Source organism: Manihot esculenta, chromosome 14 (assembly GCF_001659605.2).
Source record: "Manihot esculenta cultivar AM560-2 chromosome 14, M.esculenta_v8, whole genome shotgun sequence".
In the NCBI taxonomy this organism is placed as follows: Eukaryota; Viridiplantae; Streptophyta; class Magnoliopsida; order Malpighiales; family Euphorbiaceae; genus Manihot; species Manihot esculenta.
This window is the reverse complement of record NC_035174.2, coordinates 12127851-12146170: the sequence shown is the minus strand read 5'-3', so window position 1 is coordinate 12146170 and position 18320 is coordinate 12127851. Positions and strand designations below refer to the sequence as shown.

Here is an 18320-nt window from a genome sequence, read left to right as displayed (position 1 = left end):
TGCTTCCCAATAATGTTATTATAATTAAATCTTTTAAAAGAAAATGAGAAAAATATATCGAATTATAAGATCTTTATATTAATTTAAAGAGAGTGAGACGGCTAGACAAGGGTGGAGGGAAGGTAGGGCAAGGGACGTGCCGTACCGGCGACCGAAAAATGTTTGGAAGGGAGATGAAGGTACCGCAGCTGCGCAGCCGGTGGTGCCGCAACAGTGCAATTGCAGCAGTGCAGTTGCAGCCGGTGGTGCCCTACCAACGGGGAGCTCCCGGCTCCGCCACTGCGGCTAGAGCTCCACCTCTTCTCTGTCTGTTTGGCCATGATGTTGCATGCATCTAGAAATACAACACTTGGAGATCTATTTCTTAGAGATGGTGGTTCAAACCTCAATTCTGTCTCTATTCTTCTTAAGCCTGCTTCTTTTTTTTTTTTTTGGGTGAACTGACTTTTGATTTCATGGATGGATGTGCAGCATTTAAGCAATTCATCGGTGCTTCAAGGTTAGGACCAACTCCTCATGTGACTCTTCCTCTTTTGGGTGTTGCGGCAACATCGAGATGGAATTGCTTGATTCAGGTTGCTAGATACGGGTCGCCTCTTGCTGCTAAGGTTTAGTTGGTGTGCTTATGGGCTATTGTGTACTGGCCTTTGGGCAGCTATTTTCTATTCTTTCTTTATCTTTACTTTTGGGCTTTAAACCTTATCTAATGAAGTCCATTAACTTCTAGTAAAAGAAAAAGGGGTATAGTTCATATGCTAGATATATGAAGTAATGATATATTCATAAATCATAACAATGAGACATCCTAGTCCTATTCAACTCCTATCCTATCTCAAGAAGCATCAAACTCCTATTTCAGACAAGTGATGTAGAACTCATATTCAATTCATGATCAAGAACTCCGAACATACACTTACAAAGAATGAGACTAAAATATTTTATAAAAGTTATTTTACTACGCTCCTAACCAACTAGTGTGATTAATAATATTGATAATTAAACAATTTCAATTAGAGAACACTACAAGAAATTTTTAGATAAGTTAATTAAGTATGAAGAGAATTCATATTAGAACACCACAAGATTGAGTATTAATAAGTTGCTAAACAATGGAGAAGAATCAAAATTCTAAAAATAAATTCTCATTATGAAGATAAATCAACTCCTTTATCTTATTGATCAATCAATCATAATTTGTGACTGTCACTTTAAGGACATTTTTATAATCTCAAAATACTAATTTTAGTATAAGAATATATAATTCCAATATAAGAAGGGTATCAAGTGAAATAATTAAATCTAAATTATATTAAATATCATTTTGCTAAATTATTTTGGAGAAATTTTCTTCCTAATAGGACTGCATGAATTTTGCCTTTAAAATAGACCAAATTAATTTAGAATAAATCCCATAAAATATTAAAATATCAAAAATAATAAAATTGATCTAAATACAATTCGACCATACATGAATTATACGATATGAAATTGTGTTGTTCCTCTACTAGAGTGTGTAGCTTGTTTTCTCATTAACCATACTTCTCAAATATAATTCTCATCTTGTAAACTTTTAAATAAGCGATGAAAAATTGATTTGTCATTATTTGGAGCTTTTCACGTTGAATTTTTAAAAAGTGCAAAAATTTCAATGCACAACTTATTGAAAAATCGTGTTATTCCCGTACTGGCATCATTCCCTCTTTCCTAAAAAAGAATGACAAGAGAAGGATTGATATACATAGAATCATCTCCATACAAATTTTCTTGTGTAAGAATGTCAAAAGCAATTGAAATATCAACTTCGTGAATTTTTTGAATAAAATAATCATAATTAGAGCCAATATCAAAATTTTGCTTAATTTCAATGTCTTGAAAATCATTTTCATATTGCTTATACTTTTTAACAATTGCAGTAACAACTTGGATTTTTTGAAATTGATCTACCAAAGTACTTTCTACCACATCTTCTTGGTATTTTTTTATATGACAATGTTTAGATTCAGAATCATCTTATTTGTTATTTTTAAATCGATCTATATCATTATTGGTGGTTCATTCTGTCTCTTTCTAGATGATTTTCTCCATAAATTTCATGAAATCTTTGAATTCAATTTAAAATTTTGCGAATGAAATACAAAACTTTGACTCAATTTGAAATTTTGTGAATGAAACACAAAACTTTGATATCTCTCCTTTTTTTTTTTTTTTTTTGCTTTTTTTTAAAACAAATGAATAATGGATTCAATAGCTAAAATAAAATAATAAAACTGAAAGTAAATAATAATTTAAATAAACATAGATAAATAGGAATTAATCAACTGCCAAGCTCTGATACTAACTGATGTGAAATTTAGGATTAGCTCATGATCAAGAATTTCGAACACACTTGACAAAGAACGAAACTAAGATATTTTCTAAAGGTTATTCTATTACACCCCTAACTAACCATACGGTTAGTAACATAAATAATTAAGTAATCTAACTAGAAAATACTATGAGAAATTTTTGATAAATTAACTAAGTATAGAGAACATACATATTAGAACACCATAAAGTTGAGTTTTAATAAGTTGCTAAATAATGGAGAAGAATCAAAGTTCTAAAAATAAATTCTCATTGTAGAGATAAATCAACTTCTTTAACTTATTGATTAATCAATTATAATTTGTAGCTACCACTTTAAGGGTGTTTTTATAGTCTCAAAACTATAATTCTAATATAGGAAGATATAATTCAATATAAAAAGGGTATCAAGTGAAATAGTGAAATCTAGATTTCATTAAAGATTATTTCTTAAATTGTCTTTGAGAAATTATCTTCCTAATATCGCCGTGCAAATTTAGCTTTTAAAGTATGTCAAATTAATTTAAAACAAACCCCCACAAAAGACTAAAATAATAAAATTGATCTAAGTGCAATTCAGTCATATATGTATTACGCGATTTGAAATTATATTGCGTATTTACTTGTGTTGAAGATAGCATGACTTATTTTCTCATTAACCATATTTTTTAAATATAATTCTCATTTCATAAGTTTTAAATGAAGCGATGGTAACTTTATTTGTTATAATTTAGATTTTTTCGTATTGAATCTTTGAAGAGTGTGAAAACGATAATAACTAAATGTGTTTTTAATCCTCTGATATTCATTACTAATTCTCTATCACTTCATTTGTTAACTTAGACATCAAAATGATTACACTAGCCAATTAATCCACTGTTGTGATCCATTTTGCATGTCTAAATATAGTATTATACCTCTGAGCAACATCAGTTGCAGTGTCCATAGAAAATAAATATGGTTTCTCACATATTTCAAGAAATTTCTATTGCTGTGAAAAATAATCCCGTCTTTGAGATGGTAACTGAATGTAGATAACCATTAATAGAAACCATTCACTTTGCAAATTATATCCATAACACCATGATAAACAAACTGTGAAGGTACACAATACTAGCAGTACATCTCACTGAAAATAACTGTCGTAAACGGTTGTAAAAATTTTAAGATAATATAATAAAATTATAACAGTGAGATTTAATATTAAATTTAAATATTAAACCTACAATAATTAAAAAATTTCATAAATAAAATTTTCAACGATTATAAAATTTTTTAAAATCTAAACTAATTTTAGAATAGTAAATTCCAGCTATGTAAAGCAATTATGATTTGCAGATTAAAAAGAAAATATATAGTTAAGATCTTCCACCAAATGCAATAATCTCATATTCATTTTTATATTATGTAATCTATAAAAAAAAAAAAAAAGAAGACTGTGATCCAGCTCAGGAAAAGGATGATTATTTGGGCAGATAAGAGCTTTTTGAGTAGTTTATTTTATCTATGTCCTTCTAATGTTTCATAATAGAGCACCCATTAATGGATTCAATTTAATCATGGAACAAGTGTAAAGTTGTTTTAATTATTTTTTTTCTTAAAAACAAAAAAGCAATGTTAAGATATAATAATTACTTTTTAATTCTGATTTATTCATTATTATAAAGAAAGCTTTACATTTAAAATATCAATAACTTTTTCATTTAATCCCTTAGCGTGTCCTTGTGGATCTATTTTTCATTGTATATTAAAGAGTTATTAGGGTGATGCTAAAATAGATTTAACACTAATTTTTATATTGTCAATATTTAACACTAATATAATGAGAAAAATATTTTTATTTAAATCGGATTTATATGAATTTATATTATAAAATGAACTTTTATAGCCATGTGATTGGTTATTAATATATTTTTTAAAAATATTTTTATTTAATTTTTATAATTTATGCATTAAATTGTGTTTTACTTAATTTTATAGGTTGAATTTTTAAATAAAGACGTTTTGGGAAGTTGTTGATTTATAAGTTCAGAAAGTCACGCGAGCTTTGAGACGAGCATGTGAAGGATGGTGTAACAGTAATAGAATGTCACATGAATAGTTCCAAAGTAGTCATATAATTCATGTTTTAGTTTGTTAATTTCTTTAATTAAAAAATTCGAATTTAAATTTTGAATATGGGATATTTTAAAAGTTTAGAAGAAAGCATTTTATTTTTTTAATTCTATATTGAATTTAAATTGCAATTAATCAAACTAATAAATTTCAAATATCAAAAATTCTGAATTCTTTTTAAAATTTTAGTGAAGACCGTTTTGCTTTGCTTTTTTTAAATATAGGTTCCGTACAAATTTAAATTAATTAAATTAATAAATTTTAAATATGAAAAAATTTATTAAAAAAATATAATTTATTAATCTTTCTATTTTATCTGATATAATTATTAAACTTTTAATTTTTATAAAAATATAATAAAAAATGACAGTGCTAATGCATATTTGCTTGTACAAATTAACATTTTCATAAATATTAATTAATTTACACAAATGGTACACCAATTTATGAGTCCTAATATAAAATACGTAAATTTTATTTTATAATTAAAGTAAATATTTTTAATAAAAAATATTTGTTATATTTTTTTTATTTATAATTAAATTAAATAATTATAGAGATAAAATGCAACTGTTTAAAACTTTAACTTACCTTCTCTTAAATTGGGAAGAAAATAAATAGTAAATATATTTATTATTTTTCTTTACGAATTTTTTCGTCATTCCAAACAATATAAAAAAAGAAACACATGTTTTAATTGCCTTCTAAATTTTCCTTCATTTTCTTAGTTTTCTCTGATTTAAATATTGCCTAATAATTTTCAAAATTAAAAAGAAAAACTTACACCTCCATTTGTAGAATTATTAATCTATGCATTTTTTAAAAAAAAATTACTACTTAATTTCATTAATATAAAGAAACTCATTTATTAGTTTATTAATTTTAAAAATATATATTAAAATATCACAGTATTTTTTAAAATTTTACTAATTAATTTTTTTATTAATTTTAATCAGTAAATATTTCACTATTTTACCAGTTAAAAAAAATTCACTATTTTAATCTTTAAATTAATATATAATAATTATTTAAATTTATATAATTTTTTTTAAAATAGTCACTTACCTCCTATAACGATAATATCTTTAATTCTCATATTACAAATTAAGAAATTAAATATTTAAATTTCTACAAAATAGTTTAATAGCTGCGGAAACTCTTGTTGGATGAATAAATTTAATTTTTAAAATTTAATATATAGTTTATAAATAAATTTATTTATATTTATATTATTAATAAATAAAAAAAAATTATAAAATAAATAAAATATTATAAAAATTTAGAAATATTTAAATTTAAAATTATTATAAAATATTAAAGAATAATTCATTTGAAAAATCAAATTATCTTTTTTTAATTAAATACCAATTTTAATATTAATATCTCATTTAAAAATTTATAAGTATTATTAAAATATATAAATATTATAATTATAGATAATATTACATATATAAAATAAATAATAAAAATAATAAGAAGATATTAAAAAATAATTTATAAAAAACTAATTAATATTTTCTTAATAAAACTTAACTATAAAAACTATGAAAAATATAAGAATTACTAAAAGTCATTCAAACTAATAAAATAATTATAAGATAGTTTTTCAATTAATTTACAATATTATTTAAACTTTTAATATATTTTATTATTTTTATTATATATATTATATTATAATAATTGTATTTGTTTAAAGATATATTAAAAAATTTTAATGTTAAAGTTTAATTTTTAGTTAATAAAAAAAAATAATTATGAAATCGTTTATTGTTTTAATTGATTGGAAGGATCTTTACATTTACTGTTTATTAAATTTTAATTTTTTAAAAAATTTTAAATAATACTTTAATTATTTTATGCATTTTATAAAATTATTATAATCATTTATAACAATATACATTAATATAAAATATTTATAAACTAAATTATTAAAATGCAATATTACGATTATTTAGTTTATTAATTTTTTTATGGAGATTTAATAGTGTCAGATTTTAAAATTTTTTTTACTATGTTAAATGGTTTAAGGGGTCAAATAATTTATTTTATTTGATCGAATTTTTGATAAAATTTTTAAAATTTTTTTTAAATGTGGTTATAAAAATTTTTAAAATCTTTTTTATTGAGATAGAAATCGAGAATTGGAAGAGTAGAATCTGAGATATTTTAAATTTATTCAGATATATCTAACACCAACACCAAATTCTGAGTGCAAAATTTACAAAAATTTAAATATCTCATATGAATAAGGATTTAATATAGATTATATAATGGAAAGTAATTTTCTCCGATCCCACCATACAAATAAATATCTCAGCTAGATATATAGAGACTAAGAATTCAAGATTTTCGGTTCATGAAAATTAAGATTTTTTATTTGGAAACGAGTTATAGGTCTCCCACCCTTAAGTATTGTATTACAGGAACATGCCCATAATGGAACTAGAATTGGCTTGATTTCAAATTCTTTTATTTGAATAAATTTATATTAGTTGATTAGGTTTTTTTTTTTTTTTTACTGAGAAAAGGGAAAAATGATATATTATAAATCTAAATTTATAAATTTTTTTATGTACAGAGTCATTATAATTTTAAAAAAATTCTAAATAGATTCAACCAAATCCAAAACTGAATTGAAACAATTGAAAATTATAATTTTTTAATTTGAAATATATTAAAAAAAGTTAATTGAAAATAAAGAGATTAAAGTAAAAATCTACTTGCTAATTTTATTTGGATAAAATGTATTTATATATAAATCTATTGAGTATTTTAAAAATATATGTGTCATATTGAATAATTGATTATTTTAAAGTGATAGTCAAGTTGTCCATCAATTTTAATCTGATTATCTTATAATGATCGTCTAATCATCCGATTTGATCCGGTGGTTCCACATGATTGTACTATCTAATTTTCTGAAAATCATTTCAAATGAAATTTGTTAAAATCAAGAGAAAAAAAATTTAAAATTTAAAATAACAAAAAACTTCACAACACTTATAAATAAAAAATGTTGGGTTGGTCACGTGGCCCATGTGCGGGTTGTCTGGTTAGAAACTTAGACCAATTTAGTAGTTGTGTTTTATAGGTGTGGTGTGGGTTGGTAGCCATTTTGGTAAAGATAAGGTGCCATGAAGTTTCCTTACCTCTTTCCTCCTCCCTTTTATTTCATTTAACTTTTTCTACTTTAAAAAAAAAAAAAAAAATTCCTCAGATGCATGATTTCCTGGAAGCTGCAGAGTTAGGACAATGATTGAATATGAATTATTTACGAGAATCTTATTAATTCTTTCTTAAAAGCCATTAAAGATTCATACCCATTTCTTGTCTCCCACTATCTTTTAATGGGTTCTTACTGTTCTTCCCTCTATTATCTTCTTTTTCTCTGCAGTTCTTTATAAAGGAGACTACAGGCTTCCTTTCATAGCTCTGCTTCTGCAAGACTCAAGATCTTATATTTCAGCCAGTCTCTAGAGAGAGAAACAGAAAGAGAAAGGTTTTGAGGTTTTATAGATCAATGGCTGGTATGTTACCTGGTGTTGAAAGTGCTCGTCGGAGACGGTTCCATCATAGCAGCGGAGATTCACCTGGCGGTGCCGCTGCCTTTGGCTCGACAAGAAGGTCCTCTTTTTGCTTGTACACAAGCAACCATGAAATTTCTCATCTTTCAGTCTCTTCTCTGGTAAATTTCTCTCTCTTTCTCTCTCACTTTTCCTGATTTTTTTCTTTTAATTTTTTTGTTGGGTTTTGGCGATTTTTACCAAGTTTTTATTTTTATTTTAAATGATTTTATTTTTTTTGGAAAAAAAAAAAAAAAAAAAAGCAAAGAAGCACCCAGGCATATGAAGAAAAGAAGGTGGGAGGACTGGCAAGAGCAGCAAGGCAAGCCAAGGAGAGATTAGATGAGAGGCTAAGAACACAGAGGAATTCTGCATCCAAAAGGTAATTAATTAATTAATTAAAAAGGTATAAAATAATTGATATTTAATTAATTAATTTCATTTATTTATTTAATATCTTGAATTTAGGCATGATACCACAAGAAGCTTGAGGGGTGAAGAAAGCAGAGCAATGGCAGCAGGAGAATTGCAGGCAGAGGTGTTTGGTTCAAAGAAAAATAATGGATCTAATAGGAAGTTCAGTTGGGCCAAATTGAGCTGGAAAGCCAGTGAACAAGATGAGTGCACCATTTGTCTTGAAAGGTTCAAGTCTGGTGAGACCCTGGTGCACCTCCCATGTGCACATAGGTTCCACTGCAAATGCTTGGTGCCTTGGCTACAGAATAATGCTCATTGCCCTTGTTGCAGAATGGAAATTCATGTCCAATTTTCATAATAATTAAAATCCTCCAAATTATAACTATTTTAATTTTCTTATTCATAGTTTTAATATTTACCTTTTTTTTTGTTATTTTTTTATGAAGCTAAGGAAAATTAAATAATTAGGGTTAATTTTATGAAATTATTATACAGTTTTAACCTGATGATAAGTTATTTGAATAAATCTGCAAGATTTTAAATTCTATTTCTTCAACCTCCAATTTCCATCTCAAAAATAAAAAATTTTGTGAAATTATTTACTAGTTTAGTAATGACATTATTGGTAAGGAGATTCTGTGGATGATTAGGGAGAAACCTTGAATAAGAAATTAGGAAAGTATGGGCTATAAATAAATCTAGGGCTTTAACTTGATAACAAATTTAGTTCAATTTGTCTTTTAAATGAATTAAATTTAATTTTAATATTCAACTCCATAAAAATAGTAACTTTAATTAAAATTATTAAGCTTTAAATTTATTATCTTAAAAGAAAAAGCCACGTAATATGATAACAAAGTTCTAATTTCTTTTATTATTTATATTCTGAATAAATTTCTACCAAAAATGTGGAAATAAAATTTTACTCTCCTTACTAATGTTTTTGATAAATATATTTTATAAGATAGGATGTAAATTAATAGATTGGAATTTTAAAGAGTTTAAATATAGTTCATTAAAATCTTTTTTATTTTTTAAAACTCGTTCATTAAAATCTTTTTTAATTCAAATTGAATTTAAGTTTTATTTATTTTATATTCAAATTAAATATTAATAAGTTTGAGATTAATTAGTTTAGTAAATAAATAAAGACCAGTGAAAGTTTTTATTAAATTTAATATTGAATAATCAAAATAGTTTAATTTATTTGCATTTATAATAAATTATATTTTAAAATTTATAAATTTAAAATTAAATAATTTTAATTAAATATTTATATATATAAATTAACTCATATCTTAAATTTTAATAATTTGAATATCGGTAAACTAGGTGTAATCAAATTATAAAACTGAATTTTAAAAAAATTATATTTATTTTGAATTTTAAATTTTAAAAAATTCATATTTATTTTGAATTTTAAAAAATTCAGACTTATTTTATGCAAATTTTTGAATTCAGTTCTTTTATAATATTGAATTCAACATGCTAATACGACTATATTCGTGAACTTACTCATCCATTTGTAAATAAATTGAACTTATGCGTCTCGAGAAGTTAAATACTATGGAAATTAAATTTAACTTATTTACTAAACAAATTTAAAAATTAACTCAAATTTCATTTATTTAAAAATTAAATCAAAATTGATTGAATTTTAATTATTAAAAATTAAAAATTAACTCAAATTTCATTTATTTTAGCTGGTGGTTAGTGGCATAGTGCTAATAGTTAAACTCAAATATCTATTAAGTATGACAATTAATATATTTAATTATTAGAATTATATTTTTATTATTAATATTTTTAGGATCTTAATTCATCTATGTTAATATTTATTATAAGTAAATTAAGGTTAGACTAACTATTGTCTTGATTTATTAATTAATTTAACAAGAATTAAGTTATAAAATAATATAGCAGTTTAAAATTTCAATATAAAGATATTAGAGATGCATCGAGTAAATTTGAGAGAGCTCAAATTTTACTCTCTTAATCTCTAATCCATATTTAAAAAAAATATATATTAGAAATATATTAGAATGAAATAAATAATTAATATAATGATAATAGAAGGAGAAATATACTAATATGGGAGATTTAATAAAATATTAATTTAAAATTTAAAATATTTCTAAACTACGACTAATCTATATAAAGTTTATTTTTTTTTAAAAGTAAAACTACAGATTGTATTAATAAAATTTCATCGAATACAAATGAATATCATCCCAAACAGAGAGACGATTATACCTAATAGATTCTCTAGCCAAAGTATGAGCAGTTAGAGTAGCATTACGACGAACACATCTAACACAAAGATTTACAATCATTTAAAATTAAATCCCTACATAAAATGATTTGACAAAAATGCTTCTCAAGTGTTTGTCTAAACCCCTGCATATGATAATTTGGCAAATATACTCCTCATTCTTTCTTATCTCTCGAGCATAAATCATTAAATTATCCCCAACAAAATCACGGAAGAGAGTTTCTACGAGATAAAGATCGAATAAGGTTCTAAGACTGACGTTGTCGTTGCGATTCCGGAAGCCCATAATAACTAGTAAATTTTCATTGAATATTATTTTCCAAAACAACCGAATCAATAAAATTTGAAGAAAAGTCAACCACAGAACAGACCCATGACTCTTCCATATTAACGAAAGGCCTCATCTCAATCATTGTCTATTGACTGAAAAGCAACTATCAAAATGTAAAAAATTACGAAAAAATTATATACGAGAATTAAGAGTTTTTGTTTCCATAAAAAATAAAATGTTCGACTTGTAATTAGGAACTAAATCCTTCAATACAATAACTGTCTGAGGATTACTGCTGTAAATCTGCCAAAAAAGTCTGCATATTCTGAAAATTGATGGGATTGTATATGAGAAACATTCCCATCATACAGAAATCATAAGTGACAATTGGAATATCTCTGGAGCTCCTAATAGGCATCTTCTTCATCGATAGTCAATTGACGCAGATTGACTTCCATGGAAAAGGGAAAAGAAAAAATTAGGTTTAAGGAAAAGAAAAAAGGTGAGAGTATTGAGTCACAAAGGGATCACGGAATGAAACTTTTTAAATTGATATCTATATAAAGTTTAATTAAAAATTAAATGAGTCATAATAGATTTTTTTTTTTTGAAGTCAAGAAAATAAATATTATTATCTTGAACTATAATGCTCAAACAGACACTCAGGCATATTAACCCAGAGTTTAAAACGATCAAAACGAATAGACTGTCTTGCTAACAAATGAGCAGCCTTATTCGCACTACGTCTAATCTAACATAACGAAATAATTGGACAAAGAAGCAGAATATCTTTACAATCCGAAACAATGACGCCAAACTCAGAAAAGTCCTCCGAATTAGAGTGAATGGCGAAAAATAAAACCTGACTATCAATGAAAATACTTCCAGCCTGCAGGAAAGCATCACGAGCATACATTAAACATTGACGCAAGGCCAATGCCTCAGCAATAGCAGGAGAACCACGACCCTCAGTATAACCAGAAATTGCAATTGAAAAAACTCCTTCAGCATCTTCGAACACAACACCAAATCCAAACAAATCCGAAGTGGAGAAAGTGGCACAATCCACATAAGCTAGCCAATCCGATGCACTAGAAGCCGAACCTGCATTATTAGAGAGAAGACTCGGACCTGGTGCACGTTGCTTATCAAGACCACAATCAAGATAATCTGTATAAAAAGTATTGGCAGCACTATGGATAGCCTGAGGTGTCAACACCTTATTATTCCACACTAACTCATTCCTTGCATGCTAAACTTTCCATGCATGAACTGCCAATCTTGAAGCACGTTCCCTGCCAAAACTCACATGGATATGAAGGAATAAGTCTTGAAATGACAACCAAGAATTGGATAAGGCAACACCCACTAGTCTCCAGACCTCTCCGACCATGGGACAAGAAAAGAAAAGGTGGTCAATAGACTCATTCGCATCACAAAACAAGCACCCCAATGGAACGTCGACACCTCTCCTAGTCAAATTGTCGCGAGTAGGCAAAACACCACGAAACAATCTCCATATAAAGTCCTGAACCTTTGGAGGGACATCAAGAGCCCACACCTTCTTCCACAAGTCCGATGTACCCACCCTTAGATGCTGACCAAGCATAGAAAGCGCACAATAATATGCTGTTTTGACCATATAAAAGCCCCTCTTCTCGAAATGCCAAATAAGCTTATCCGGTCTAGGATTAAGTGGCAAAGGAATAGCTAGAATAGATCGCACATCATCCATGAAAAAAATATTCAACACCTTCTCCAAATCCCACCGCAACTCTCCAGGCACAAACAGATCACTAACATGCATGGCATCATCAATGAACATAGGATCATTCGGCACAAAATTTGAATCACTTGACAACCAAGGATTATTCTTAACAAAAATGCTTCTACCATCTCCCACTCTCCAACGAGTACCCCGCACCAAAAGTTGTTGAGATGAGTGAACACTCTTCCAAACATAGCTATAGTTAGAACCTAACGAAGCTGACATAAAATCCCCCGATGGGAAATATTTTGCTCTGAGCACATTATATAGAAGAGAGTTTGTGTCGGATAAAATCCTCCACCCCTGCTTACCCAACAATGCAGCATTGAAGCATCGCAGATCACGGAAACCCATACCACCATCCCCTTTCTGAACACACATACGGTCCCACGCCAGCCAATTAATACCTCTCCGATCATCCATACCACCCCTCCACCAAAATTTGTTCAACATCACCTGCAATTGACTACACGTAGCCAATGGGAGTAAAAACACATTCATACAATATGCAGGGATAGCCTGAAGAACTGCTTTAATAAGGACCTCACATCCAGCCCGTGAGAGAAATCTGTTGTTCCAGCTATTAATACGTTTCCATATCCGATCTTTCAGAAAACTGAAGATTTGCTTTTTACTCCTTCCAACCAGCGAAGGCAGTCCCAAATAAGTACTAGTACCCAGAGGTTGATGAATGTTGAGAATCGTAGAAACTGCAATGCAAATATCATCACGAATGCAAGGACTGAACATGATAGCAGACTTGTCAAAATTAATAGACTGCCCAGACGCCTTTTCATAAACTGCTAAAAGAGATATCACCTGTGAGGCCTCCATGACTGTGCCCTTAAAAAAGAGCAGAGAATTATCAGCAAAAAACAAGTGAGAAATTCTGGGACAACCCTGTTTTGCTGGACAACCCTGAATAAGCCCCTGACTCTCTCTGTTCTGAATAAGCAAAGACAAGCCCTCAGCAACAATAAAAAAAAGGTAAGGTGAAATCGGGTCACCTTGACGCAACCCCCTCGTTGGAATAACTGGCCCAATCTCTGAACCATTAAGAGCAATTTTGTAAATAATATCTGAAAAACACATGCGCATCCAACCTATCCAGGTAGTAGAGAACCCCAAAGCAGACAACATTGCACTTAAATAGGCCCAATCAACCCTATCATATGTCTTAGCAATATCAATTTTCAAAGCGCAAAAACCATCAGATCCCCTAGTTTGTTGCTTTAAACCATGTATTGTTTCAAAAGCAATAATAAAATTATCAGTTATCAGACGACTCGGGACAAATGCCACTGATTAGGGGAAATGATCTTATCTAATACTCTCTTAAAACGGTTAGCCAAAACTTTAGATAAAGTTTTATACACCACATTGCACAGAGCGATAGGCCTAAAATCCTTCACCAACATCGGATTATCACATTTAGGGATCAACACAAGCAAAGTATTTGAAATATTAGCTGGAAGTGTACCTCTAGCCAATCATTCGCGACAAGCTTTACAAATATCTGGACCAAGAATCTTCCAATGCCTCTGAAAAAATGCTGGGTTAAGGCCGTCTAATCCTGGCGCTTTATCTGGATTCATTTGGAAAAGAGCGTGCCTGAATTCTTCATCAACAAAAGTTGCAGTTAACATAGCATTATCATGAGAATCAACTTTCGGCTGAACCAAGCTAATCACCTCACCGAAATCGGCAACTGCACCAGAGAATAATTTCTGAAAATATGATTGAAAAGTATCCGCAATTACATGCTGATCAGAAGAAATAGAGCCATCCGAAGTTGTAATTTCCACAATACGATTTTGCCTTCTTCGCGCCTTAATATTATTGTGGAAATATTTAGTGTTTTTGTCTCCATTGCGAAACCAAAAGAGCTTTGCTTGTTGGCGAATTCTAATCTCCTCTTCCGCTAGAATTTGATTCCACTGCTCCTTAAGCCGACGCACCTCCCTTGCATCAGCCGAATCAAGATCTTCTTCAAGCCGTTTTCTGATCATATCTTTCTGAGCCCGTTTCAATTTATTTCTGTTCCGACCCCACTGCACAATACGATTGGCAGTAAAATCCTTTCTAGCAAGAAAGTCCAACCGAACCCCCTCTGCCTATGCTTTTGAAACAACCTCACCCAGCTCAGGATCCTCGAGCCATGAATTATCAAAACGGATACGCCTACTCCCTATATGACAAGTAGGAGCAGTAGTTTCAACTAACAAAGGGTTGTGATCAGACACGGGAGCAACCAAAAGTGAAGATAAAGCATCTGGAAAAATACCACTCCAAGCTGTATTAGAACATACACGATCCAACCTTTCTTTAGAACAAAATGGAGTCCCCTCTCTATAAGTATAAGAAAGAAACGAGCCATTATGTTATATATCAGACAAACAAGAATCTAACAACGCCCCCCGAAAACCAGAAACAAGATGAGAAGCTCGAAGAGGACCCCCCACTCTTCTCTTCAGGCGCTGCAATATCATTGTAATCCCCACAACATAACCAAGGTAAATCATTACGTGAAGATAGCTCACGCAATAGGTTCCAAGAAGTGCGGCGGCGAGTTGGTTCAGGACAACCATAGAACCCTGTAAAACGCCATTAAGCAGAGCCAGTACCAATACTATCAACATCATTATTCCACATCAAATTCGAATACCAATACTATCAACAGATAAACCCCCACCAATACCAATACTATCAACAGAAAAACAATTCGAATAATGCAAAAGGTTCTTTATTTGATTCATTCTTACACCATGAACTTTAGTTTCCATAAGAAATAAAATAGAAGGTTTATAATAAAAAACAAGATCCGCCATAGCATTAACTGCACGAGGATTACCAACACCTCGGCAATTCCAACAAATAATCCTCATGGCTGTCGGTCGACCCGCATCGCAGGTGCGACCGTTGGAGTAAAATTAACCGGCAATGAATCCATGGCATCAGAAACGTTGCTGATTGTAGGAAAATGCTGTCGTTTTTTCCCCTCAACAAAATTGCTGCATTCGAACATCTTCACCTAAACCATTTAGGCCCAAAAGATTCTGATCAGTTTCCATCTGGCCTACTGCCTTTTCCCGCCCATCAGTAGTAGAAGACGTGCCCAAAAAAGAATTCAGAAAAGATTGAGACGGTAACAGTTGACATAATAGATTTAAATTGCTCAAAATAAAAATCAACTATAACATATGTAAATAGATGGATATATAATAGACCATTTTATTAATCCAATTAATATTTAAATTTATTTAAAATTCGAATAAAATTTATTAATAAATTACCTGAATTTGTCCGAATTCAATTTAAAATTTAATTTTTAAATAAAAATAAAAATATTATAAAATATATATTTAGTAAATGAGTATTTATTATATAAAATTATAATTTTAAATTTATTTTATTCAGTTTTAATCAAATAAATATTTAAAAATATTCGATTTATTGTTATTTTAAACCGATCATATATATATATATATATATATATAAAATTTATAATGTATGTTGCGTAAGAAAGTAGTGCATGATTGATATTGAGCTAAATTAGGTGTTGAGTGAAATGTCATTTTCACCCACTATGGAGTATGGATTACCGCCTTTCTGGTTGTTTCACTTAATTAGCAAGGATTAGTGCTGATTTTGGTTAGGTTCTCATTTTTCTCCTCCTTAATCTTGTTTTACAAGTCATTATCCTATAGCGATAATTTTAATAATTAAAAAATAAATATTCACATTATAATAATGTATTACAAAGTTGGCAACCTCTTTCAATAAAGTTAGGCTTAAAAGTCAAATAAGCCCATTACCATTTAGGGGATTAAAAGAATCTCCTTTTTTATTGGCCAAGAGAGATAATGACATTTAGTGGAAAATTGTGAAGGGTTGAGCTCAAACACTACGAAAAATTACCAAAATAATAAGAAGATGGTTGAAAATAATGTTAAATTGCGATTATCAATTCGAAAAGAAAAAAAAAAAAAGTAGGTGGCTGACATAAGCCTTAATCACTCAAATATTCAATTCAATGAATTGATAGAATGAACAAATCTAAATGTTCAAATAAGTAAACTAATAAATGACCAAATGTAATGAATCAATTGAGTTTAAATTGAGTGTGTTAGAATGCGTATTTTAATTTCTGTGTATATTTATTTTTATATTGTAAGAAATGAAATTAATTATTAAATCTCTAAGAAATTCGAATGGTATTGTCCGGAAATTTATTAAATTACATCTGTTAAGAGTAATTTTCTATAAACTCTCGATCTACTCGAGACAAGACGAGTTTTGGTGAAAAACCAAACGCTACGCTACTCCTCCAACCTCTTATCAGTTTAACAAACTCTTATCATCATATGACGACAACTCATAATTTATTTTGAGCGATTATTATATTAAATCAATTTTTAAGTTTATTTTTTATAAATACTTTGTTTTTCTCATTAGTTTTTTTAATGTTCATGGGTTTCTTTTATATGATACAAAACATTTTTTTATTAAGAAAAAATTAAAAAAAAAAATAATTGAAGTTTGAAGGGAAGAAATTGAAAATGAAATATAAAAAACATAAATTTTACGTTATACAAAGGAAGAAAAAAAAGAAAGAAAATCAGAGTCCCATTCTTTCATTCCATTTCATTATTACAATGGAAACTTTTTCATGTTTTAGTTCCATGCTCAAGTCCCAAAAGAATTTAAAGTAATTACATGAGATGGGGATTGAAGAAAGTTGAATCTTACAAAGTGACAGGTGCAGAGAGAAGTAGGGCAAAGCACTTTTCGGATAAAATTGAAAAATTAAATCAGATAAAATCAAACTGGTTAAATTTGTTTGAATTTTTAAATTAATCGATTTAATTTAATTATTAATTTTAAGATATTTATGTTTTGATTCCCACTCCTTTTAAGGCCGATCTATTCGCGCAAATTAATCTGCTTCCTTTGGCTGTTTCTTGACTGTGGTGTTCAATTTTTTTTATTTGTTTTCTTTTGATTCATGAGTGGTTTGTCTAATTTCATGGATCAATAAATTTTTCTTTCATATTCGATTCATATTTAATGTTTGAATGAGTGATGGGTTTGTTAAGATCTGAATCTCTTAGGAAAATATTTGGTGAAATTTTGATATTTGTTTAATTTTGTTAATTGTTAAAATGTGGGTCTGTTTTGATTATTTGAATTTTAAAAAAATTTTGATAATTAAAACATTCTAGTAACTATTGTTAAAAAGATGAAATGATTGAATCTGTTTGGCCATTTGGGGAGCTTCCTTCGTGAGTTTGGACGAGAGATAGCTACAGCCAACGGTTTTAACTTTAAATCCAATAATTTTTAATTTAATTCGATTTAATTAATTTATTTATTTTTAATTATTAATTTAATTTAATTTAATTTTAAAAAACTTGCCATTCAATTTTAGATATTTTTTCGATCCGATTTTATTACACATATTTAAAGAAGAAGAATAAAGGTAGCGTTATGAAAAAAAAAAAAAAGAAAATCGTTTTCACATTTCTATTGTACATAATTTATACACAGGAAGAATATTCTAGATGATGATAC

The 18320-nt window shown here is 28.4% G+C and overlaps 2 protein-coding genes across 3 annotated transcripts; one reads left to right on the top strand and one right to left on the bottom strand.

The window, feature by feature from the left end:
- The first annotated feature begins 7587 nt into the window (after positions 1-7587).
- On the top strand, positions 7588-8823 carry LOC110630962 (probable E3 ubiquitin-protein ligase RHY1A). 2 transcript variants are annotated; one of them, XM_021778628.2, is made up of 4 exons: positions 7588-7701; positions 7853-8143; positions 8285-8403; positions 8490-8823. In XM_021778628.2, the coding sequence occupies exons 2-4, from the start codon at positions 7979-7981 to the stop codon at positions 8794-8796; spliced, it is 591 nt and encodes a 196-aa protein (XP_021634320.1). In that variant the 5' UTR covers positions 7588-7701; positions 7853-7978; the 3' UTR covers positions 8797-8823. The 2 variants fall into 2 exon arrangements, with proteins under 2 accessions (XP_021634320.1, XP_043806078.1); XM_043950143.1 differs by having other exon boundaries at positions 7613-8143.
- Positions 8824-11612: 2789 nt separating this feature from the next.
- On the bottom strand, positions 11613-15634 carry LOC110600514. The gene is made up of 7 exons (XM_021737371.1): positions 15415-15634; positions 15205-15343; positions 14882-15098; positions 14260-14800; positions 12291-14050; positions 11844-12185; positions 11613-11732 (listed from the first exon to the last, which is right to left on the bottom strand). Exons 1-7 carry the CDS (start codon positions 15632-15634, stop codon positions 11613-11615), a joined length of 3339 nt encoding a protein of 1112 aa, XP_021593063.1.
- Positions 15635-18320: the final 2686 nt, after the last annotated feature.